At 52.4% G+C, this 24,053-nt stretch overlaps 1 protein-coding gene across 1 annotated transcript in view; it reads right to left on the bottom strand.

The window, feature by feature from the left end:
• Positions 1 to 352: 352 nt before the first annotated feature.
• EXD3 (exonuclease 3'-5' domain containing 3) overlaps positions 353 to 24,053 on the bottom strand; it is a 168,187-nt gene continuing 144,486 nt past the window's right edge. Inside the window, exons 21-22 of the mRNA XM_063144822.1 lie at positions 9,343 to 9,439; positions 353 to 769 (exon numbers count right to left, since the gene is read on the bottom strand). Of these exons, the coding sequence (XP_063000892.1) occupies positions 453 to 769; positions 9,343 to 9,439 (414 nt within the window). The 3' untranslated portion in view covers positions 353 to 452. The remainder of the gene's footprint in view (positions 770 to 9,342; positions 9,440 to 24,053) is intronic.

A 24,053-nucleotide genomic window follows, 5' to 3' on the forward strand; every position in this document is an offset into this window, starting at 1 on the left:
CCCCCGCCTGAGCACATCCCCTTTGGCCCAGCTCCTGAGACTGAGGGAGAGCCCCAGTCCGTTCTGGAGACGGTTTGGAGCGATGGCCCGAGGGTGTCAGGGTCCATCTGTGCGGCTCCATCTGAAAGGGAATTGACCATGTTGGGACGGTTTTCCGTGTTGGGCTGAGCTCAATCCCCACCCAGCCACCACCACCACCCAGTTGAGGAATGGAGCCACCTTTCTCTGTGGCTCAGGAGAACGTCGGAAAGGAACAAGACCCACAAGTGAGGCAGTCATTTTGAACTTCAATGAGGGTGACATTATCACCAGCCAGCAGAAACGCCGCCCACGGCCATCACAAAAATGCCTCTCTGCCTTCCCCCATTTCTATGTATTAACATGGACATGAAGCCAAGTCCCCAGTGGCCACTGTTTGCGAAGAGCCCTTCCAGCCTGTCCTGGCGCCAGGCTCAGATCTGCTCGTAGAAGCGCTGGCTTTCTTCTTCCGAGAGGTCCAGCACCTCCTGGAACTGGGAGACGACGCGCCCAAAGTGGGACCCTTCCCAGAAGACCTTGCCGCACTGGCTGCAGCAGTAGAAGTCGGCCACGTCCTGCCTGGACAGCATCCCCACAGGGATGGCCTCGATCCTCAGGGGCAGCAGCGCCAACTCGGAGTCCAGGCTCGACTCATCTAGCCACTGGCAGTTCAGATTGTAAATGGGCCGCCGGGAGGCGAGTTCGATGGGCTGCAGTTCAGTGTTTGCGAGGGGATCGTCGGTCAGTTTGCCTGAGGGAGAAACAGAACGCCTTAGCTCTCCCCTTGGACCACCAGCTGCGCTAACGGCCTGCCTTCACGCCATCAGCCCTGGGCTGTGTCTCTGGGCGATTCACTGTCTCTTGGGGTTGGACTCGATGGCCTTGTAGGCCCCTTCCAACTCTGCTATTCTATGATTCTATGATTCTATGCCTGGCCTTGCTCTCAGCAGCTTCTTTTGGGGAGGGTCATTCCCCCCTGCGACTTCTCCTGATGCAAGGGGGCAACAGAGCGACCTGCCGCCAGAGGAGGCTGGATGCTGGGTCTCTGCGTGAGCCCCTGGGCTCTGGGTTTGCCTCCTTCCTATTGCCCTGATTGGAGGGAAGAAAGGCCCGGGCACTATATCGCACAGAGATGCAAACAGGCAGCCTTCCCTGAGGGTGGGGCTTTGGGCCTCTGAGAAACCTGTGACTCTCTGATCAGCTTCTCTCTCACGGTGCAGAACCTGGGGATTCATAGAAAACACTGGAAGAGCATGTCGAAACATGCGGCACAGCAAAAATGCCAATATGATTACCGCTGCTGCTGCTGCTGCAACCAACATTTCGCGGTGTGGAATGCGACTCGTGCCGTGCTGCTGACAGAAGCGGAGCGATGCCTCCCTGAAGGGGAGGTCCACTCCCCCCTCCCCCTCCCCGCTTTCCCAAACTCCGCTCCCCTTCCCAAAGAAAACCCCCTTTGTCTCTCGGGAGCTGGCAAGGAGCTGACCTTTTCGCAGGGGACCCTGGCTGGCACTCCGCACACTGGCCCCAGGGTGGCCTGTTCAAACAGGAGGAGGGGGGGCATCTTGAAAGGCCTTTGAAAAGATTTCCCTCTGAGGACAGAGGAGGGGGGCTGGGGTGGGGGGGACAGGGAGGACAGAGCTTTACAAGCTCCTCATTGAGAAACGCTTACTTTGAAGAGATTTTGCGTTTGTGAGCCTTTGAAGTGTCACAGTCCAGAGAGGCCAAGCCAAATGGGTTGTGGCCATCCTGGAGCCCCTCTCCCCACGCCCTAAAATCAAAGCAAAACAAAACTGCCGCCCTATATGAATTCTCCCCTTCTAGGGCTTTGTCTTCGCTACAATGGAAATAAAACAGCTTGCTTAAAAAAATCATAAATTATACCACTAATATAAAGAGCGGTATAATTTATGATTTTCTCCCTCTTCCATAATAGTAGAACCCAATGGGGTCATATCCCAAGAAGCTGACTGGTGCGAGACTCAGGACAGGTAAAAGGAAGTCCTCCTTCAGACAACCCATAGTCAAACTCTGGGATTCACTACCAGACAGAAGACTTGGCATTTGGATGGCTTTGGAAGGGGGTTGGGCAAATTCCTGGAGGAGGAGAAGGCTATCAATGGCTACTAGCCCGGATGGCTCTGTGCTGCCTCCAATACCAGTTGCTGGGGAACATGGGCGTTGCCACACTTATTGGGCTTCCCAGTGGGGCAGCTAGTGGGCTGGCCAAGGTGGACCTTTGGCTGAGAGGGAGTTGGGGGGCTGTACAGCTTCTCAATGATGCTGCATTTGCAACTTCTATACATGAATGAAAGAGTTGCTTTCCTCTTAAAAGAAATGTACTTTGGCCACTGCATATGATACAGAGAAAAACCCTGGATTGTGCACGCTGCATAGATTAAGCAAATGAGACCTATTTTACATGCATTTGCTTAGAAGTTATAGTTTTTTCCTGTTTCTCCTGGTCATGGGGAGGGACAAAGAGCTATGCTGTCCAGTACAGCCCCCTCTAGCCTGACTACTGGAAATCCTGCTCAGCCCCCCACCCCGCCTGCCGCACCACCATTGCTGGCTTCCAAAACTTCACTTTGCATGGCCATATATCCAACTCCTTTTTTGTGACCATGAGGGCTAGCAACTCGGAGGGGGGAGGGGACATTTACCAAGTTGTCTGCCTGCAGCTCCTAGTGAACTGTGCCTGGAGAGACCAAGAAAGGGAAGGAGGGAGGGAGGGAGGGGCTGGTGGGCCATAAACCCTTTGCCCAGGTTTTAAACTCACACCCTGGGAGCATTCTTGGAGTACAAAGGTCCCTGAGAACCTTCTCCTTGGCGAGAGATCACACCTGATAAGAGAAATTACGAGCCTGAGAAAATACGTCCTCAGATGCCAGATTGCAGGCAGCTCAACATCCCTTGATTATCTTTCGCCTTCCAATAAGGGCCAACCGTGCAGGGCAACGGGCTCAGCATGACGCAAGCCACCCAGGAGACCAACACCAGGCATCGGTGGCCTGCTCCTAGGGCCACGTCCTTGGCTTACCCTTTGACGTTCGCCTCTAGTCCACTTGCCAGAGCCAGAGGAACGGTTTCCTATCCAAGCCCGGCACATTCTCTCAATGTGTCTGCAAAGCAGGCTTTGCAAAGGGGATCTCTTCCCCCATGACTCTGTGAAAGCCCCAAGTATTCTAGGACAAGAGAGATGATCCAAGGCTAAACCTGCTCTTTCCCCCAGACACAAGGATCAGCTGTGGGGGCGGGGGTGGGGGCAGGTTTAGGCTTCCCTGTTTATCATCATCAGGGTATACAATGCTTTGGAAAATAGCTGACCTAAAGCATCCTTTCTCAATCTGGGCCCTTCCACGTGTGTTGGATTACAAATACCACACCTGGAGGGCACCAGTTGAGGAAGGCTGGCCTACAGCCATTAACATCCTATATACTTAGAGATATTAAGTAGGGTGGCCATATGACCGGATTTGCCTGGGTTTTTGATGGCAAATCCGGGAGGGGGAGGGAAAATCCGGATTTTTTTAAGAGCAGCTCTAATGGGAATTAACAAAAATGCTTATAACTCTGTCATTTTTTAAGATAAAGACATGAAACTTGGCACAATGGTAGCTCTTAGGAAGGGCTTTAGTCCTACCAAATTTGAAACAGATCTGTTCATCCATTGATTTTTTAGGAATTTTTTAAAAATTGAGGTTTTAAAATTATTATTTTTAAAATCGTCATTTTTAAAGATAAAGAGATGAAACTTTGCACCATGAAAGGATTTAGGTAGAGCTTTAGCCACACCAAATTTGAAACAGATCCGTTCATCCATTGATTTTTTAGGAATTTTTTAAAAATTGAGGTTTTAAAATTATTATTTTTAAAATCGTCATTTTTTAAGATAAAGAGATTAAAGTTGGCACCATGATAGCTTTTAGGTAGAACTTTAGCCATACCAAATTTGAAACAGATCTGGGGCCAGTAGCAAACCCCGTTAACAACAACAGCAGCTTGCAATGAGTGAAGATAGAGTCAGAAAAGATATTTGAGGGAAGGGGAGAATGTAACACACAGAGTACAGCAAAAGCTTCAAAGTACAACAAAACCTACAAAAGTAGGAGTGAGTGAAGTTAATTTCAGATACATTGAATCTCTCACTTGTTCTTTATTTCAGTGATTTTAACATTAAGATGTTATGTAGAACAGATTTGTCTTAAATGTGTGCTGTAAAATCAGACATGTGACCAGGGCTATGTTCGGGTGGGCACGCCACCTTGGTGCTGGACACGCCCCCTTGGGGGTGACCATGTTGTCCTCCTTTTTGGTTTCCAAAATATGGTCACCCTATATTAAGACATAATGATTTAGAGATATTTTTAAATATGGCAAGTGGGATATAAATCTATGAACCAAACAAACTACTTGAGAACTCATTCTCCAAGTCCTTATGCTTCATGAGGCCAAAACAGTGTCATCTACACACTGGCAGATTCTGGAAACCCCACAGTTAATGGAAGCACAACAAATCCTTTGAAACCCCCCAGCCCAAAAAAGCAGCGGAGGAAATACAAAAGATCCCGATGAAGATGGTGGGCACTCAGTGGGCACAAACTGGGTGTTGGGTGTTGGTTAACAGGATGGGAAACCAGGCTGTGGGTACAATAGAATGGAATATCCTTCTAAAGGGTCTGGCCGGCGGGCACCCTAAACGGGCACATTCCGCACTAAGAATATAACATAAGAACATAAGAAGAGCCGTGATGCTGGAACCGCCCAGAGAGCTTCGGCTATTGGGCGGTATAAAAATGTAATAAATAAATAAATAAATAAATAAATAAATAAATCAGACCGAGGGTCCATCTAGTCCAGCACTCTGCTCACACAGTGGCCAACCAGCCATCGGCCAGGGATGAACAAGCAGGACATGGTGCAACAGCACCCTCCTGCCCATGTTCCCCAGCAACTGGTGTGCACAGCCTTACTCCCTCGAATACTGGAGATAGCACACAACCATCAAGGCTAGTAGCCATTGATAGCCTCCTCCTCCAGGAATTTATCCAACCCCCTTTTCAAGCCATCCAAATTGGTGGCCATCGCTACAACTTGTGGTACGGTAGTGAGTTCCATAATTCAACCATGTGCTGTGTGAAGAAGTACTTCCTTTTATTTGTCCTGATTCTCCCACTCATCAGCTTCATGGGATGACTCCATTGGGTATTATGGGAGAGGAAGAAAAATGTCTCCCTATCCACATTTTCCACACCATGCATAATTTTGTACACCTCTATCATGTCTCCCCTCAACCTCCTTTTTTCCAAGCTGAACAATCCCATTTGATGTAACCTTCCCTCCTAGGGGAGATGCTCCAGACCCTGGATCGTTTTAGTTGCCCCTTTCTGCACTTTTCCCAGCTCTATAATATCCTTTTTTAGGTGTGGTGACCAGAACTGTACACAGTATTCCAAGTGTGGTCGCACCATCGATTTGTATAAGGGCAGGATGATACTACAATGTTTTGTTGGATCCTCACAAGAACCCTATAAGGGAGACCAGTGTTAATTCTTCCCGTACTGCAGATGGGAAGGCGGAGACTGAGAGCACACGGCTTCCCTCAGGCCACCAAGTGAGTTCATGGAACAGTCAAGATTCAAACTGGGAATCTCCTCTTTTTATAAACTTGGCCTCTCAGCTGCCATGCCATACCACCCATTCTCTCTCTAGCTTTTGAACAAGCCATCTATATGAGTAATATTTGCGTGGGCAGGCCGGCCACTAAAGTTTTATGTTGGCTACCCACTCCTCTGCACTGATTTGCAGAAGCTGCATTAGGATAGCCCCACCTGTAGCTCACAGGAAACGGTCAGTGGTGTCCATGTGTAGCTGGCCACTGTGTGAATAGACAGCTGGACGACCTGGACCCTTGGCTTGATCCAGCAGGTCCTTGTGTGTGAGAGAGATGGATTCAACTTCTCTCTCCGCCACCCCTTCCCGCCTCGCTTCCTCCCCGCCAACCCTCAACGAGGCACAGGAGCTTACGCCGTTTGCCTCAGGACCACCAAGCCAGAATTCCCAGCCACAGGCTGATCTGTTAGGGCTTGTTAGCAATTCCCAGCCAAAAAAATAAGATCTACTGGGTCCCAGAAAGGAGAAAGAGGGGCGGGAAATGTTCCCAAACCCTGGGAAAGCCTGCATGGAGCCTTAGGTGGAAAATTCAAATGAGTAATTATACAACGATTAATTGTCCTTTAATAACATGCATGCTCAGTTATAATAATAATTTAAAAAGGGGGTGAGGGAAAGAATGAGCACAGGGAAAAACAGGATTGGGATGGATTCCAGCAAGAGCAATGGATTCTCCTGAGCCGGTATAACTCAAGCAGATCCGGATTCAAATCCTGGCTTGGCTAGGAACTTTACTTCATGGCCTTGGGCCAGTCGTGCCTTCTTTCTCAGCCAAATTTACCTCACAAGGTTGTTGTGAGGATAAACACTGGAGGAAGTGTGAGATCTTAGAAATGAAGGAACTATGGTGGAGATGTGTGAAAGCTGATGCTAAATGTCGGTCATCTATGAGAGCTCCAGTTATTTACAACAAGTAGTAACTTGGGCCATGCAACCCCCTTGCAAGTCGGTTGTCTTGAGTGCCTGGTGAAACTGTGAGGAGAATCTGAACACCCCACAGGCCTCTCTGGAGTTCTCTAGCCCGTGCAAAACCACCATTTTGCCACACATTCCTCTCCCGATGGGTGGCTGAGGCATGACAAAGTTCTCCTCAGCGCCTGGTAAGAGGGTGGATGACCTGGCTGCCTCAGGGGAGAGAGATCATTTGGTTATCTGAACGGGCTCCTTATGACTAGGCACAGGTGTACGGTGAGATTCTCCTCATCGCTCAGCGGAGGGGCCCTTCGACCGAGACAGTCCTGTGGTGCAGCCATCCTGTTTGGAGGCCTGTGGCCATTTTGGTGAGGCTGATCATGCAGGCCCTTGCTGCATCCAGCCAAGGCTGGGGGAGATGCTTCATCAGGGAGGACCTCCACCAATAATCCCCAACCTTGTGCCCTCCAGACATTTTGGGACTACAGCTCCCATAATCCCTGCCCGGGGGATTATGCGAGTTGCTGTCCAACACATCTGGAAGGCCCCAGGTTGGGGAAGGCTGAATGACAACCCAGAGAAAGGCCGTTACAGGGAAAAGCCAAACTATGGGATGAACCCACAGAAAACACGTCCCCCTGGAGTGCAGACGCCATGTTTAAAGGGCCTCACGGAGGGCACCTGGGCAGCCATTTTTCCATGACTCTGCACCTAAGCTGGGTGGGTGTGTGGAGTTCTCCCTGAATGGCCCAAGGCCCACTTGTCCAGCAGCAGACACAGGCCGGCTGTGGTGAAGTCCCTGGGGCAGACGGCTGTCCCCCGTGTCTACCCTCCTGTGCTCTGACCCTGGGGAGTTTCTTTGCTTCTTCCGCCATTGTTCCCGAGAGCCACAAACAAGGGCATTTAGCTTGCTTTCTTGCTTTTTCTCCCTGGGAAAAAGGAGAGAGAACTGCAGAAAGTAAAGCCTGTCTCTTTCCCAACCCCTTTTTGAGAGAAACTTGTCCAACCAGCCCAGTCGGTCATGGCAGCAGAGAAGAAACAGCTTTCGAGGAGAAAAAGCTGAAGGGGAAAGTCTGCAAAAAACACTGCTCCCCACCCTCCCCCGCTGCCTCTCTCAGATTCACCCATTTTGAGACCGAAGGAAAAAGAAATAAAATCCTCCTCAGACTTTCCACACAGCCATTTGTCCCTCTTCATTAAATGCGCTGGCTTGAGGTCGGCAGCCTCTAGTTCTGTGGTGGCGAAGGAGAAAAGGGCCCATCCCACAGGCAGAGAGCGAGGGAGACCTAGACAAGCTGAACTCGGTGGAAGTTATTCCGCCATGCTATTAAGACAGCTAAATAATCATATAATTAACCTTTAATTGTATATAAACATTTAAAATCCAGCGCCTTTATTTTAGAAGGCCTCCTTCCTTTTTTCTTTTTTCTTTTTGACTTGCAGTGGGGATGCTTCGATGTGAGGGTATTAATCTGCATTCAAAATAGAATTTGTAAAATAAAATGTTTATTTTGACCTGTGGGGAGGAATGCATTAAAAAACCCGAGTCCCTAGGGCTTGCCAGTGACCCCAGGGCCTTTCCATTCATTGGCCAGAACGCCAGAAGGCGAGAGCAAGTTTAGCCATGGGATTGAATCCTACCGGCTCTGCCTTTCATCTCCACAGGTAAAAGGGTGAGGAGGCTAGCTTCTTTTTTAATGGGAAATGAAAACCGGGGGAAATGGAAACAGAAGTCGAGTTCCCTCATTCTTTGTGTCAGTAGGAAGTTAACAATAGCAACCATTCCAAAACCCAAATAAACCACGCTCCTTGGGTTAATCCTCCAGATTAATTCACTAACTTGCACACCTGCAACCACACTCAAGGGAAGCTTCACTGCCAACAGGGCATTTATTGATGGGATGGGATGGAATTTACCCCAACCTTTTACCAAGAAAACAGCACTCTAGTAAGAATTCACTATTTTTACTGTGCTTTTTTGGAGGCCCAAGACAACAAGTAGGAAACGTTCTTCGCCAGGAGGCAATGCTTTTGCTCAGACTATAGGTCCTGCTAAATGTATTTATTAATTAATTTAAACATTTATATCCCGCCCTATATCATTAAGATCTACTTTGCATCTGCTTCTGTTTGTCATGGGAAGGTGGAAAGCAGCTCCGAATGTAAGAACCAGATGGCTGGATGAGTCCAAAGCTTCATCTAGTCCTGACGCTGGTAGTCTCCTACAGTGGCCTGTCAGATGCCTCTGGAAAGCCCACTAGCAGCAGGGCACAAAGGCAATGACAATCCTTGAATCTTCTGGCTACAAGTTAATAAATTTTGTGTTGTTTCTAGAAGCTCTTTCTTTTACGTTAGTCAGTTTCACTGAAGTGACCCCCAAGTTCCAGTATTCTGGGAAAGGGTGAAAAACATCTATCCACTTTCATCAAACCATGCAGAAGTTTATAAACTTGTGTTACAACTCTCCACAAATAGTTTGCATGTGTGTGAAACTGTAATTGCTGAAGCTTCTCAAAGCGGTCCCTGACTCTTCCCCACGGCCTTCTAAAGCTGCCTCATACTGAATGCACTTCCCAGCCTAGCCCTGCATTCATAGGGGCTAGAAACCTGGCTTTAACTTTTTTAAACGGCTGTTGAATTGTATATCCAGCATCAGTGCCTGAACGTGAGCAGTGAGGTCGCACTAGGGACTCAACACTGAGCGAGTTCTTGAAGCCTCCACCCAGGAGCCCACCTTACCTGCCGCAGCACCTTCGCCTGTCAAACAGCCCCTGTGCTTCATCAGCTCCACCATCTTCTCTTTGGAGATCTTCAGGTACTGGTTGCAGTTGCAGGCCTGTCCAGGGAGAGAGGAACGCTCATCATCCGCTTTATTACGGTCACCGACCAGACTTTACACATACAAGAGAGTAGGGCAAAATTACATATAGATTTGAAAAGTATGCAGCAGAATCAATTCTGGAGAGACCTTATTCTCATAGCATTCAAAAAGAACTTTGCAAAAGCCTCAATTGTGTCTCTGTCCTCTATGGCCCTGAAGCAATGAAGAAGTGCATTAATTTCTAAACTGGCATCGTTGGCAGGGCCTGTTTCTCTACACGGGTGTTTGGCTGCTTTGCCCCCTGGCAGGGCTTGCACGCCACGATGGGCTTAGTTGGAAAGGCAGCAGCATTCGTCTCCCTCCGGCTCATCGCCAGGGCGAGGCTCATGGCGCTCGCCCAGCTACACGGGCGCCCCTTCTCTGCCCCAAATGGAAGGACTTGAGGGGTAGTGCCACTCCACCAGCCCCTTCTACGGGAACCAGATGGAATCACTCTGCAAAATGGAAGGTGTTGCTGCCTGCTAGGGATTCCGTGCACCTTTAAGAACATAAGAAGGGCTTCAAGTGGCCTGCCATGGCCAACTGGATGCCCCCAGGACATCCACGGGAGGGCAGGAGGGCAACTGGAACTTAGACTCCGAAGGGCCACCATGGCTAGTCACCACTGGCAGACTCCTCGTCCTCCTCTTTGTCTAGCCCCCTTTTAAAACCATCTAAGCCAGTCTGTCCATCCTTGAGGCAGGGCGTTTGGGATGTTAATTGTGCACCCCTTCGTCCTGCCCCACATCTCCTCCGTTCAGCTTCCTGGGAGGACCCCACTGGGTTCCGGCATGAGGAGAGAGGGAGAAAGGCTTCTCCCTATCCATTTCCCCCACCCTACACAGGTGGTTATAAATGCATTGTTTATTGAAAAGATCTAAATGCTGCTTTTCCACAAATGTCGCCAAGGCATTTCAAATAAACGGAACAGTACTCCCAAGGGTAAAAGCAATAAAACTGTACTAAGACATTAAAACCACCTTGGAGCGACACCCCACCCCATCCCCCTGTTTTAGCCCCCTTGCTCCTAAGCTAAAAAGACCCCAATGCTCCGGGCTCCCCTTCCAGGGAGGGCGTTCCAGCTCCGGGCGGGCACCTTCCCCAGCCTTTCGAAATGGCCTTTTGCCCACCAGCCAGTCCTGCCTGAATCTCAGCGAGCTGCTGGGACCCCCTTCCGGCCCACACCCTGAGGTCAGCCGGAGGGGCACCCTTGGTGTGCTTTGGATCATCACCACAGGCCGAGCAGTTGCTTTGGGTTTCCCACAGAACGAAGGGCAGCAGCAAGGTTACCCTGTAACTCCAGAGGGCTCTTAGCCAGGATCTTGAGTAAGCAGGGGCTGAAATCTCCCCCACGCCCCTCCCCGCTCCTAAGCCTAGCGTTGAATGGAGTCACATGTTTGGTTTCGAGATGGGGCTGCTGCTACCTACACAGGACTTGCCGGTCAGGTGGGGGATTGCACTTATAAGGCCCCCAAACTGGAAATATCCCAGATGCCAGAGGTATTCTCTATGGTGATTTATTCACATGTTCTGCTTAATACAGTCTTATTTGTCCACTTCCAGTTTTACAATTGTACAAGGTTTGCTTAACGATCTAGCAGCTCAGGTCCTTCAAAGTTTATCTTGCTGTTTATCATGCAAAGAAATGGGCATTAGCCTAGCAACTCAGGTTCTGCAGAGACTTCCTTTAAAGGGCTTGCAAAGGAGCTGCATTGCAAACGGGCTTGGCTTTGTCCCCTTGGTGCTCCAGAGGATTCAAACCAGCAACCAAGCTGTACTAGGCAGGGGGAGACGTAGGAACCTAAGAACAGCCCTGACTCTGGATCAGACCACAGGTCTGTCGAGTTCAGCATTGTGCTCCTGCAGTGGCTGGCCAAATGCCCCTCATGTCGGGAAGCCCTCATGTCACGCAGGCACAGCACCCTCCTGCCAGCAGCCGGTGCACCTGCCACAGGCCCACTGCTGGGAGGTCGCATATATCCATCAAGGCTCGTAGACACTGAAAGCCTAATTCCCTTTTAAAGCCATTCACATGGGTGGCCACCAATTTGTCTTGTTGTAACGAATTCCACAGTTGAACTATGAACTGTGTGAAGGAGAACCTTCCTCATCTTTTTCCCTAAGCTAAAGAGCCCCAAACGTTGCACCCTTTCCTCCTAGGGGAGTTGCTCCAGCACCTTGATCATCTTGGTTGCCCTTTTCTGCACCATTTCAAATTCTACAACATCCCTGCAGAGAGACACACACACCCTCACGCACACGCACACGCCTTGGTTTTTCTTGAAAGAAAGGCAGGTGGGTGTTGGGCTGCCACCTATGGAAGCCACACCTTTCTAACCCCCAAAGTCAGGGGGGGGTATTACTGAAACAGACTTTGCACATGCTCAGGGGCATTCTTCCATTTTTCTTACCTGCTCCAAGTTTGAGCTTTGTTAGTGCACTCAGGTAGCCTTGCTTCTGCTCAGGGTTTCTAGATGGTCTGACCAGGGGGCGGGGGGAGTGGGTTTCCTTCCCAGTCCCAAATGCAGCCCTCGCCCACCAAATCACCGCAATGACAGGAAAGCATGGGACGCAACTCCCTTTATAGGTGGAGATCAACGCTCTCCTTGGAATCTCTTATAAGCCCTCGATGCAGCACATTTAACAGAGCTTAGGAGTGGCCACCGGGCACCTGGAAGGCATCTCAAAGCCTTTGCCCAGAGAGCTCCCAAGGCACCCTCTTCCCCGTTGGCCTTGTCAAGTTTATTGCCTGGCTGCACCACGGGCAAAGTCCACCCCGCGGGGCTTGGCCCGCCGCTCTCTTCCATGTCACTTGAGCCCACATGGCCTGCCGGCTCCTGAGCCAAGGCCTTCTTGAGGCCATCTCCATTGCCACAGGCTGGCCCTGCCGGGGAACAGGCCACTTCTGCGCCCAACGGAAGTGAGAGTGTTGGGCATCCAAACCTATGTCTCCCTCAGGGAGTATCTGTGAGACAGACCTTGACGGAGTGGGGGGGAGCCTCCCAACTTAAAATATCCAAGCAGTCCTCTGTGCACCCCATGCTCCACCCAAATAACTGGGCCAGCATGCAAAATGGTGGTGCGGCCCTTGAGAGGAAATTGCTTTCCTTGGACGGTTCTCTCCCCACTCCCCACCCCACCCCACCCCACCCCAAAAGTTGGTTTCAGCTACTGGGGCAGCTAGGGAAAGGGCAATAACAGTAATAATAAATTCAATCTTGCTCAGGGTGGGGTGCAGCGTTCTTCCCCACCCATTTGATCCTCACGACAACCCTGTGAAGTAGGCTAGGCTGAGAGACGGTGACTGGCATCCCAGTTGCCCAGTGAGCTTTGTGGCTGGAAAGGGATTTGAACGTGGTCCTACCCAACCCAACTCCAACACTCTGACCGCTATGCATCTCTCTCTCATCCCTCACCCCTCTTTCATAACAAGCACTCATCACCACTGTCCCTCCGTTAGCGAGCATTTCTGCAGCACGTCAAGGGCTCAGAGCATCCGTCTTCTCGCTGAAGTCATTACCGCTGGCTTGAAAGGGGTGCTAGGCCCAGACACCCCCTTCTATGTTGCAGAAGGGGGCGGGGGGGGGATGCTGCACCTGAGAAAGCTGAGCCTGGGACAAAGGCAAGATCCGAACCCCGGGCATTCAGGTCCATCCTTTCCCCATTCTAGCCATGACCTCCCGCTGGCTCCCTCCTGGCCCTGGGCCCTTATCCCTTATGCCATCGGCGTCTTCACCTCGAACAAACCCAAGCATGGGATGGAGCAACATTGGGTGCAGGTTCCAAAAGCAGGTCGTGTTTAGTCTTTGCTTGCAGGGCTAAATTGATTGGGGTGTGATTTTTATCTGCTTTTACTATGGCTTTATGAATGGGGATGTTTTTAGTATAAAAGAATTCTGGGTGATTTTATCTGTTTAGCGTGTATCATCATCATCATCATCATCATCATCAGGGTTTCCTGGGAGAGAGAGAGAGAGTGTAGAATGACTCTGGATTTCTCTTTTCGCTGAACCCGTCATACTCGGATTACAGGCGGGAACCTGTGCCCAGGAGAGGTTGGAGCCAAACGCCCTGGGAACGCTTCCTAGCGCATGTCATGAGGATGACACAGCCCTTGCCGTTCCGATGAGAAAATCTTCCAGAGGGTTGGGCCCGACAGCGGCGGCCCTGCCAACGTGACCCTTGCTCAGCCAAAGAACTGGGTAATGGGGCTGGAGGAGCCCCGTGTTTCCTCGGCAGGCGGGCCGCTATCCAGGTGTGGCCGAAGCCAGCCTGCGACGGCCTGTCAGTGGCAGCTGTCAGAAGAGCTCTAGCGAGGGGAGAGAAAACACAGGCCTTTGGACTTCAGAGAGGGAAATTCCAGAAGCTGGGGGATTTGCAATGCGGAGGCATGCGCATGGCCAGACCGTTGCTGTGCCACTGTGTCAGAGGGGCCGTCTCATCTCTGGGAGCAAAGAGCCTCATGCAACATTGGACACATTGGCCAAAAAGATACTGCAGTTCCTATTTTGGCGCCCGCTGACACGTGCTAGGGTAATGCGGTCTAAACCTGAGCTGTTTGTTCTAAGCAAACCTTGCAAGACCTAAGCTGCCTGGGTAAGGATGGACAAAAAGAGCAGAATGCTAAAAAATACGTTGGAGGTCTGCCTCACTGCCTGCCCACTCTCCCCCCTAAAGCATAGCCAGGGCCTGGGAAGCGTGAATTCTGTATCAAGAGGAGCCACTTCACGCAATCTGTGTAACGCAGGCCAACGCAACACATTTCTTCACTTCTGCATAACTGACTCTGGTCAGGGGTAGGCGGGCTGTCCATACAGGCAAACTAGGCAGTGGCCTACAAAGCCAAGTTAAGTGGGGCACTAAATTCAAAGGAAAAAATCAAATTAAAACACACACACACACACACAAATAAAATAGCACAGATGTCATTATTCCAGTTCCTGTGCACGTACAGAGGGAAAAGGACCGAGGCTGTGGAGGCGAGCAAGGGACCGACTGGAGATGATGGGGCGAAGTCAGGCTGCCCACCTGCCCACCTTTGGAACCCGGTCCTCCCTCAGGTGACATGGGAGGCCCTCCTGCTCTGCTGCTGCTCCCAGCTGGAGGCAGGGAGTGAGAGGCTCCCCCCTCCCTGCCGAGAGCAGCCGCTTAGTAAAAAGAACAAACACATGTTTTATTATAAATGCTAATATTACCGCTTCTGAAGATGTGTGTGTGTGTGTGTGCGCGCGCGCCTGTTAATTACACAGAAAATAGGGGCAAAATGTTTCCTGGTTTACCAAAATCCTCAGCCTAGATCTGGCTTGGGGGCGCCAATGGCATGGTTTACCTAGGGTGCCAGTGGCTGGAAGGTAGTCCAGGGCTGCCCCTGACTAGCAACCGGGGGGGGGGGAGCAATACAGGGCCCTGAGAGCCCGTCCCCAGCTGCTGGCAATTTCACTCAAGCCCTCTCTCTGCCTTCCGAGGTGTCATCAGACAGGGCCATGCACTTTCCCACATTATCTTTGCAACCATCAGGGCTAGAGACTTGATTTCTGTTTTTAAAGAAAGCCGAGATTCTTGGGAAACCGGTTTCTTTGCCTGATTTCCTCAAACCCCTGCTGGGGAGGGTCCCAGGCCACCTGGTCACTCACAGCCAGGAATGGAAAGAGGGCCCTCACCCTGGTGAAAGCCTCACTCAGAAATGCAGTACCCCTGGGGAAGTCTCTCCCCCACCCCACACCCCACCCACCTCCCTGCTGCTCCCAGCTTTGGAAAGGCTGCCGTGGGAAAAAGGGCCTGGTGTGACTCCTGAGCTCTGTCAAGGGCTGCTTCAGGAGGGTGGCAGCCAAGTTCCGTTTCTCAGGAGGCAGCGAAAAGCCCGTCTGGGATTTGGCAGTGACTAAGGGTGAGGTGGCGAAGTTTGCCCGAGCGTGGGAACCGCCGAGGGATGCCTCCTCCTCCTCCTCCCGGGTGTGCTCACCTGGGCTACGACTACCAACTCAGCGGCTGACTCGGCTGCCGCTGGAAACCCTGCCTCCACCTCGAAGAACACGCACACACATTGCCCTGTTTGGCATTGCATGTCTCCCCACACTCCCGCAAACAGGGGCTGTCACAAACCAAGAGAATATTCACTAAGAAGAGCCTGGCAGGACCTGGGGATGTAATCCCAAGGGGTGCTTCCGGAAGGCTCGTGAGCCGGGCACTGGGGACTCCGAGGTAGAGTGCCTCTGGACACGGACCGCGATGCAGAGCCATTGATGGGGGACTCCATTCCGCTCACCGCTCATGCCTGACTGATCTCTGGGGCCTTAAATACCATCAGCCTAAATTGTGCTTCACAGGGAGGACAGCCCAGGCCCCCGCGCCACATAGCTTACAGTCCAAACAGGAGCTTTCTGGCCTCAGCAGGAATTTGCCATCCAAAGGGTTCTTTGGGGCTCCTTAGCCTGCTCGGAGCCCTCCAGGGGGCGGGCGGGAGGAGAATTAGATGGGCGAACAAACCAGAAACCAATCATCCCTCAACACGCCCCCCATGGCCCCGAGTTACTTTTGGTCAGCGGGCTGCAAGGGCCGAGGCCGGCTGGAGCCAAGAGTGAGGGGGCAGATCTGTCCTCACCTTCTCTTCCATCCTCTCACTCAGATTCATGCCCGCGCACAGCGTGACGACCTCCTACAGAAGCTCCCTGTGAGAAGTGGGCCAGCTCCACAAGCCCAGCCAGCTCCGTGATGATGTCACAACACGTTCTGAGGTCATCGCCACCGCCACCCCACCAAGTGGGTCAAGGTGGGGGGTGGCACGGCGGAGTGAGTGGTGAAGCAGGCCGAACATGGCACACTTGCTGAAGGGCCCTGGCCAGTGGACGGCAGGGGTGGCAGCACCACAAGCATTCAGCTTGCAGAGAGCCAGGGTGGCGGCGTGGTCAAATGTTGGACTGGGGAGACCTGGGTTTGAATCCCCACTTGGCCATGAAGCTCCCTGGGTGACTTTGGTCCAGTCTCCGGCTCTCAGCCTGACCATGTGAAGGACATATGGGGAGGGGGAGGGGGACCACTCCATCAGTCGCCTTGGGTCCCTTGCAAGGGGAATATAAATGCAGCGACGACAACAACAACAACAACAACAACAACAACAGCAGCAGCAGCAGCAAGAAGCTGGGAAGAGGCCACAGCCCGGCTGCCGGGGGAAACACCCACCGGCCACTTCCAGGGCAAAACCTGCCAGAGAACTGGTGGAGCAGAATGGCACCAGGCTGGAGGGCAAGCCGCCAGAGAGGCCAGGGTGCTGACGAAAAGGGCAGCCGGGCAGCCATGGGCCACGTCCCCGTTTCCCATCCCATAATGCACCTCCATACAATGTCAGCCCTGCCTGAGCAACAGGGTGCTGAGCTTCTCCACACCTTGCACCAGTCAGAACAAGGAGCCCTACCGGATGGAGGCGCTTGGACAGGATGAGCCCATTGCTCGTACGTGGAGCAGCAGCCGGATTGGCATGGGTCAAGATCAGGCAGCATCTCCCGCTAAAACGCCTGTGGCCCCACATGAGCCGTCCTCCCCCTCTTCTGCTCTATGGGGGCTATTCACAACGATGGCCTATCCTGCAAGGCTGCTGTGACAATGGCCAAGATAAAGTTTGTCAAAGTATTTTTTAACACCCGAGCGGCAGGGGGGGGGATGGGAAGGAATGTGTGAATGCAAAGTATAATCAGAGCTGCAACCCCCAAACACGCTTACTCGGGGGTAAGCCCCACTGGACACAGTGGACTCCTGAGTAAAGATAAGAACGTAAGACGAGCTGTGCTGGATCAGCTCAGAGGCCTCTTTCATTCAGCATTCTGTTCCTACACTGGCCAACCAGATCCAATCGTAGGAAGCCCACAAGCAGGACATGAGTGCAACACCCACCCTCCTGCTCATGTTCCTCATATGGCTTCTGATACTGGAGGAAACATAGAGCCACCAGGACTAGGGGCCATGGATACCCTCCTCCATGGATCCGTCAAAGGCCCTCCAAAAACCATCCAAACTGGTAGCCTCTACTTCGTCTTGTGGTACCAAATTCCACGGTTTGAAGAAGTACCTTGCTAGCCTTCTTTCTAAGCTAAAGAGCCCCAATTGACTGTACAATCAGTACTGACTGGCTAGTGCTTGTAAAAACTTTTCTTTTTCCTAAAGCTTTTAAAACTTGATGTTGTGCAGACTTTATACTGTTAGTTTTACCCTACCCTGTGCCTGCTTACCCTACCCTGTGTCTGTTTGCATTCTCTTCCCCTCCTTGTTGTTTTACTATGATTTTATTAGATTGTAAGCCTATGCGGCAGAGTCTTGCTATTTACTGTTTTACTCTGTACAGCACCATGTACATTGATGGTGCTATATAAATAAATAAATAATAATAATAATAATAATAATAATAATAATAATAATAATAATCCTCAACACATCTCCTCTCCTATCCCTGGAGCAGTTCTACAGCCATTTAAAAACATTTGCTGGTGTTTCCTTTAAAAAAGGCAAATGACAAACATAAATGGATAAATGTATGTGTGCTGCTTTTTGTCTTGTTTTTAAAAGCAGATAGAATAAACCAAGAGATAAGTCTGATGGCTGAGCATTTGATTTCCGGCAAAATGAAAAGGGTGAAGTCAGGCTCACTCGGCTGGTGAAAGAGGAGTCTGCTGGGACCAGTGCCAAAGCCTGATGCCCATTTTCATCCTTAGGCCACTGCAGAGGTGAAATTCGAACGCAGGTCTATGCTGCACCTGCGGGAATCTGTCCTAGCTGTGGCTTCCATCCCAGGAGAAGTGATTGTATGAACAGTCACTTTGGGGTCCCTTGTGTTATACGTACAATACACAGAGCAGCACTTTCATGCACTAGGTGAGTCCTTGACCTAACCAAAGATAATGAAAAGAATCCGCAAACTGGTCCAATGACACATTCAAGGGCAAATGAAGTTTGTGAGGATGGAAAATTTCCCGGAGCAGACTCCGGATGTGGCCTCTCCCTCTCCAGTATCGCAGGAGGAATCGCCACTATCAGATCCCCGTCTTTCCAGATCGGCCCGTCCACAATCTCTCATCTTCCTGCCTTCGCAAACCCACTCTCCCTCCCTCTCTTCCCCCAAGACAGACGTCTCTCAGCTTGGTGGAGCCCTCCTGGCAGGAGGAGGCCTCTCCCTGGGAGGGGCAGAGTGTGGGTCACCACGCTGGCTGGAGCTGCTTCGCCCATCGTGGCAACGCGTGTCCCCAAAGCCCCATGGCCTGGGGTCTCCGGGAAGTTTGGCTGCACAAGCACCCACACCTACCTGCGTGAGCAGGCATGAGTTTGGCATTTGGCAGCAAAGGCCTGGTACTCTGGATATGCTCAAAGGTACTCCCAATGATTAACACGGCATAAGGCCTGGCTCAAATTAAACCCCAGTATGTATGCTGAGAATGGAAAAAGACACAGATGATGGGCCTCAAACAGAGGGGGTGCCTCTTGGTCCTCACCTGCCTCCCCACCGGCCTCTCGCACCCGCAGCACAAGCCAATATTCTTTGGAATGCTCTAATTTGTGTGTTGCACAACTGGAGCTGTCAAGGGATTGGCCGTGTCGATAGATGGCAGAGCTGTTGTGTGAAAAGGGAAGTCCCCAGTTCCAACCCTGGCACCGCTCAATTGTGAGCTCAGCCTGACAGACCGTGGCCCCCGTCCTCCTCTCTCAGCCTCATTCCCCATCTCTGTAAATGAATGGGGGGAACCAACACAGTCCTACCTTATGGGAAGGTTGCAAGGATTACGGCAATAAACGTGCAGGGTAGTACACGTCAGGTGCTCCTGATTCATGATCGTTTAGCACTTAATGAAACGATTGCATGTACTTTAAATGCTAAATGTTACTATGGCTGTCCACCTGTTAAATTTCATATTCACAGCTAGATGGCTTCTGAAGGTGCATCATTGCGATAGAATGGATGCTGTTCCCAAAGGAGAACCCACAAGCAGGGCAGGAAAACAACAGCACCCTCCTGCCCATGTTCCCTTGCAACCAGTGCACACGGGCTTTCTGCCTCTGATATTGGAGGTAGAATCCTAGAATCCTAAAATAGTAGAGCTGGAAGGGGCCTCTAAAGCCATCGAGTCCAACCCCCCGCTCAATACAGAAATCCACCTCAATGCACGAATAAACCTTAAAGCATCCATGACAGATGGCTGTCCAGCTTCCTCTTGAAGGCCTCCAGTGTGGGAGAGTCACAACCTCCCTAGGTCATTGTTTCCATTGTCGTACTACTCTAACCATCAGGACATTTTTCCTGATGTCCAGCCAGAATCTAGCTTCCTGTCACTTGAGCCCATGATTCTGTGTCCTGCACTCTGGGACGATCAAGAAGAGATCCTGGCCCTCCTCTGTGTGACAACCTTTCCAGTATTTGAAGAGTGCTATCATGTCTCCCCTCAGGCTTCTCTTCTCCAGGCTAAACATGCCCAGTTCTTTCAGTCTCTCCTCACAGGGCTTTGTTTCCAGACCCCTGATCATCCTCGTTACCTTCCTCTGAACTCTCTCCAGCTTGTCTACATCCTTCTTGAAGTGAGCTGCCCAGTACTGGACACAATACTCAAGATGAGGCCTAACCAGTGCTGAATAGAGGAAACCAGTAGCACAGAGCCATCAGGGCTAGTAGCCATGGACAGCCTTCTCCTCCTCCAGGAATTTGTCTGATCCCTTTTTAAAGGCACCCAGGTTGGTGGCCATCACGACATCTTGTGGAAGTGAACTTGCCATAGCATTTGAAGGAAAGGCAGCCTTTAATAACTTTCTCTCTCTCTCTCTCCTTTTAAATTCCCAGTTTCAGTCAACGTAACAGAAGCAAAGGAGTCAAGGAAGCATGCAAGAAACTGACTCAAGGTTGCTTGATTCAGCTGCCATCAACACCTGAACCTGAAATCCTTTTCTTCCCTGCTTCCAACGCGTCTCCCCAAAAGATATCCTCTGATCTGCTTTGGGGGCTCACAAGGTTCCTAGGTGATGGCTCCCCACTCAGCCACCCACCCACCGCCTGGCTTTTCCATCCTGTTCTCTGCTCTCATTCAAACATCTGTCACACGTTTCTGGAAGGTTCCTCCTGCCTGATGCAGCGTTTAGAGGTCATAGCAAGCCAATCATCCGTGCTGCCACTGGTGCCCCACTGCTGGTGTGTCCTGATCCAGGCTCCGGTTCCAAGAAACTCAGTAGGGCACGGGGGCAGCCGAAGACCCAGGAGGTGTTAGGAAAGCAAGGCCAGCAGGGCTTGCGTGTCCCCAGCCCCACTGGCCTGGCCGGGGGGGGGGGGCATCCACCGGACAGACAGGGGTCCTGCCTTTGTCCCGGGAATGGAGACCCTCACCCATGCAGGGGTCAAGCCCAGGTCATGGGAGGGGGCAACAGGCCAAAAGGGACAGGCGGCAGAGGCAAGACTTTCCAACCCTCTGGCAGCCCGCCCCTCCAGCCGCAGACTCTCTCCCTTTGCTTTTTTTAATGAAATCGAGCTGCCCCAAACCGGCAGCCAAGATTGCACCCAGCACCTTCTCCCTCCTCTTGGACTGGACGTTGCTTGTGGAACAGCCAAGCCTAGCAAGCGCCCCTGGCCTGGACCAAGGCCATCTGCGCAGAAGGGCTACCTGAGGTGCACCTGAGGGCTTGGGCCACTCTGCCGCGCATGCTTGGAACCCAGGCGGCCCTTGTCCTGGGGCCTCTGTGGGGCTCCCCTGCCCCAAAAACGCTTTGCCACCCATGTGGCAAAGCATTTATGAAGCGGGGGCAGGAAACAGCCCTCCTGCCCCCCCGGGATCCCTTTGGCCATTCTTCGCCTGTGGCCAGAGGGTGAGCTTTCGCAGGGGCCCAGCCCACCCGGGGACGTTGGGACCCATATCAAATGGATCTCAAGGCTCCCTGCCCTCAAGCGCAGAGCACAATGGTATGCAGAAAGCTGGCCCTGGCCACTACCCAGTTCATGGTCCAGAGAACTGAGAGCTGGATGCCACTCCAGGCTTGAGCCAGTCCCTGACGCTCCGCCTCGACTTCCCATCAGTAAAACAGGAGCACCAAGAGCCAACCTCACAGGGCTGTTGCGACTGGCCTGTCATCTTCCCCCCCCCCCAAGTTGCAGTGTAAATATGGGGGCCACTGCGCATGCCTGCTTGTGGCCTGGCCCCTGCTTTTGGCTGTCCCCTTGCTAGTCCTGGCAGGGGAGAAAGGCAAGTGGACGGTGGGTGTTGCAGGCCTTCCCCAGGCACGCCAGCACCTACAGATGGGCAAGGTGGCAGTGGAAAGGTTTCCCGTGGCCCTTCCTGAGAAGAACTGGCCATGGCAGCAGCAGCAACAGCATGTTAAATGGGGGGGGGAGGGAGGAGGCCCGGCGGAGGGGCGGCTGATCAAAGCCGGGTTGCGTGAGGAGCGCTGTGCGCAGCCAGCCCAGAGTTCCCATCCCTGCTGCTGCGGCTGCCACACCCTGGGGTGCCCTACACCTGTCCCTGCCATGCCACGCCCCCAGCTCACCGTGCCGCATTCTTGCCCACGCTGGCAGCTCCGGAGGTTGCACCATGGCCTTAACCCCTTCGCCCCCAACCCCAACCCCAGGCTGGCTGCATGCTGAGTGGCAGAGCGGGTGGGGGGGCACAATGTGTATTCAAGCAGGAGGCTCACTTTAATGGGGGGGTTCATGTTGGCCCCGAGCAAAGGTGGAGGGCTCACCCGAACGGCTCTATGCACTGCCCCCTCTCTCCTGCCACTGATCAAGATGATGAAAAGAACTGCCTTGCTGGACCAAAACAACAGCCGCTGGCGCTGGTGCCCAGAGGCAGATGCTGGAGGCTCCAAAACGGCCATCCTGGCCAGTAGCCACCAGTGGATGCATCCTTTGTGCGCTGTCCTGGCCTGGGGCAGCCACTTCCCATGAAGAACTCGGTGTGGTGAGGAGGAGGCCTTTCTCCCGTCTGCCTTGGATCTCCTCCTGCCAATTAATCTGATTCCTTGAGCAGGTCAGCAAGGAGCTTTCCCGAAAGCCGGCATGCCCCTGGCTGGCCCCCTTCCCCGCCACGCCCAGGGATCTGTGGCAGGCAAGCAGAGGGGGCTGGGTGGCCCGAAGGTTGGAAGTCACTTCTAGGGACAAGCCGCTGGCTCAGCTGCCCCCTCGGGGCTGGGGCTGCTGCCGCCGGATGCCTCCGTCTCACCCACCCACGCACCTTTTCATAACACGTCCAGCGGGCGGGGGGCGGCAATGGGCACAAGGATACATTTTTTGAAAGCGTGAGAAAGGAAATGCGAGTGAGGCCCAGAAGCGATATAACCCATCTAGCGGAAACAATAGGCCCCGGCAAAGGAGAAAAACCAGTTTCTTGCATACAAGGTGGAACAAGCCGGGAGAGAAAAGTGGGGGGTGGGGGGGCCTGAAATCAACAAGGGAATTATTACCTGTGAATGCAGCAAGGGGAGCATTTCTCCCCCTTGCGGGGGGGTGGGACCTTTGGAAATTAAGAGGGCTCTGCCCTCCCTCCAAGACGCCTGGGATTTTGTTAGTGCTGCTAACTGCAAGGCTGTGCGAAAAGCCGAGATTCTGTGGGAGTATGGATCGAGGCTGGGCCCAACGCCCCGCGGCAGCCTCCGCTTGCATTTCAAAACAAGGACCAGGTTTCTAGCTCTTATGGCCACAAGGAAGCAGGCAGGCCGACGGAACTCACAGAAGGCCTGTGGGCAGCTGAAGACTGGCTCTGGGCTCATCGTGCAACGGGAGGGAGCGGGACAAATCGTGCAAAGCGAAGTCCTCTCCCCAGCCCCACCCTACAAAACCACCGGAGGCATCAGACCCATCCCCTCCCCACAAAACCACGCAAGGTGTCGGTTGCACAAGGGGGTCTTTTGTGTCCCAGAATTCCAACGGCAAGGCACAGAACCCTGACGCTGTTCGCAGACCCCCTAAGAAAGACAGCTTGTCGCTGATATCCCAATTTCTTTCAGTCTCTCTCTCTCTTCTCGCTCTCGCTCGGAAGAAGAGCATTCACTGCAACATATCCAGCCCGTCACAGATTAAAATAGGGACCAAGGAGGAGGATTATACACCACCTGCCTTACTAGATTCCATGGCAAAGCACCTGCCGCCCACTCCTCCAAGAGCCAAGAGGAATGACTGTACTTTGGGGTAGAGAGACAAAAGAACATCCTTCCTCAACCTGGTGCCCATCAGACAGTTTAGACTTCAACCACCATCATCCCCATGCTGGCTGGGAATGATGCGCCATCCAGCCCCACACGAGGATACAAGGGTGGGGGGAGCGGCGCTAGAAAAACGCGATTTGTCCTGCGTTGTTACCAAGATTTCAAAACAGTCTTCAGCAGCCACGGCTGAGTGGAGAACAGCCAGCTGCGCACTGCAGGGGTGGTCCTGCGCATGTATTTGCCTCCAAGTGTGCTCTAGGCAGGAAGGGCACACCCATGTCCCACTCAGCGGTTTCACTTCGAGAAATTCTGGACGGGGGCTGAACCCGGACAACTCCAGAAAATCAGAACATCCCCTGTTTTAGCATCCCGGAAAGGAAACCAACCAACCAACAGGGAGAGAGAGATCCAGGACTGCGATGTCGCAAGAGCC

The sequence above is a fragment of the Elgaria multicarinata genome, chromosome 19 (genome assembly GCF_023053635.1).
Source record: "Elgaria multicarinata webbii isolate HBS135686 ecotype San Diego chromosome 19, rElgMul1.1.pri, whole genome shotgun sequence".
Classification (NCBI taxonomy): Eukaryota; Metazoa; Chordata; class Lepidosauria; order Squamata; family Anguidae; genus Elgaria; species Elgaria multicarinata.